This window comes from Octopus bimaculoides, chromosome 24 (assembly GCF_001194135.2).
Source record: "Octopus bimaculoides isolate UCB-OBI-ISO-001 chromosome 24, ASM119413v2, whole genome shotgun sequence".
NCBI lineage: Eukaryota > Metazoa > Mollusca > Cephalopoda > Octopoda > Octopodidae > Octopus > Octopus bimaculoides.
Window position 1 is genome coordinate 31,553,351 of NC_069004.1, and position 1,722 is coordinate 31,555,072.

The 1,722-nt window shown below is 40.4% G+C and overlaps 1 protein-coding gene across 1 annotated transcript in view; it reads right to left on the reverse strand.

The window, feature by feature from the left end:
• Positions 1–1,722, reverse strand: part of LOC106878040 (RNA helicase aquarius) — a 38,917-nt gene that overhangs the window by 22,366 nt on the left and 14,829 nt on the right. Inside the window, exons 15-16 of the mRNA XM_014927129.2 lie at positions 1,494–1,614; positions 690–782 (exon numbers count right to left, since the gene is read on the reverse strand). Coding sequence (XP_014782615.1) covers positions 690–782; positions 1,494–1,614 — 214 coding nt within the window. The remainder of the gene's footprint in view (positions 1–689; positions 783–1,493; positions 1,615–1,722) is intronic.

Sequence of the window (1,722 nt, forward strand, 5' to 3'; positions counted from 1 at the left end):
CCCCCAAATGAAAGGTAAAGTTGAGTTTGGCAGAATATGGACTCAGAATGTAAAGAACCACACAGCAAATGGTGCTGAATATTTTTGCCCAAAGGGGAAAACTGGGTATAAGAGGCATCAGATGTTGTGGGCAAGAGAGAAGACTGTGCTGGTTTGGTCATGTGATGCGTATGGATGAGGACAGTTGTGAAAAGAAGTGCCGAATTCTAACTGTGGAGGGTACCTGTGGAAGGGGTAGACCCAAGAAGACATGGGAGGAAGTGGTGAGAAAGGATCTTCAGACACTGGGCCTCACTGAAGAAATGACAAGGGACTACTAAGCATTTCATCCAGCATGCTAACGATTCTGCCAGCTCACCACCTTCAATAATAATAATAATAATAATAATAATAATAATAATCCTTTTTACTGAAGGTACAAGGCCTGAAATTTTGTGGGAAGGGACCTGTTGATTACAACGACCCCAATATTTCACCGGTACTTAATTTATCAAACCTGAAAGGATAAAAGGCAAAGTCCACCTCGGCAGAATTTGAACTCAGAATGTAAAGACAGATGAAATGCTGCTGAGCATTTTGCCTGGAATGCTTGCTGCCTTGATGATGGTGGTGGTGGTGGTGATGACGATGATGATGGTGGTGATGACGATGATGATGATGATGAAAATAATAATGGAAATAAAACTTACAGGTAGATTCCAAGCGGAATAAATTGAAGTTTTTGAGAAGATAATCGTGTAGGGTGAGAAACTGAAGGTTCATTTTTGGTAATGCCAGGCATCCTGCAAGGGAGGAAGAGAAGTCAGTGAATACAAGAGAGAGGAATTAGGGAAGGCGATAGGAATTACTGCATGATTAAGAAACTTATCATGGTCCCAGGTTGTTACATAGCTCCATGGCACCAGGGACGTATCTCCATGTGACATATCTAGGGTAAGGATCTCTTACCATAGCCTTGGGATGGTCAATGGAATGAATTAGGTAGAGACTCTTAAGAAAAGCACACGGGAACGTGAAACTCAGAGTAACGGTTTTTTTGTTATATTTCTGCTGCTTTTAAATAAAGTATATATATATATATATATATATATATATATATATATATATATATAGAGAGAGAGAGAGAGAGAGAGAGAGAGAAAGAGAGAGAGCGAAAGAGAGAGAGGAGGCAATGACCAAGATCTTTGGCATTATGTCATGCTTGAGAAGAAGACCCATCAAGCCAAGCAAAATTGCAGTGATGGCAGACACTGGTGTCACACAAATGGCACCCATGCCAGTGGCATGTAAAAGCACCCATTACACTCTGTGGAGTGGTTGGAGTTAGGAAGAGCATGCAGCCATAGAAAACCATGTCAAATCAGGCTGGAGTCTGGTGCAGCATTCCAGCTTACCAGTTCTGGTCAAACCATGCCAGCATGGACAAAGGATGTTAAAAGATGATGATGAGAGAAAGAGAATGAAATAGCCTTTATTTGAGAAAAGTTGCTCACCTTCACCAGAGAAATATTCTGTTGGAACTATATTTTCATCCCAAATAATATTTTCTGTTGGATAAAGAGGCATCTCATTGATGGTCTCAAGTTGTGATGGACGTTTTTGATGTTTAGTTATCTGGAATTGAAATAAATGAAGAACGGTGAAATTTTGAGACATTGTGCCTTTAGTAGAAAGGATTAATACACATAGGCACACATATAAGCTAATGAAGAACAAGGGGGG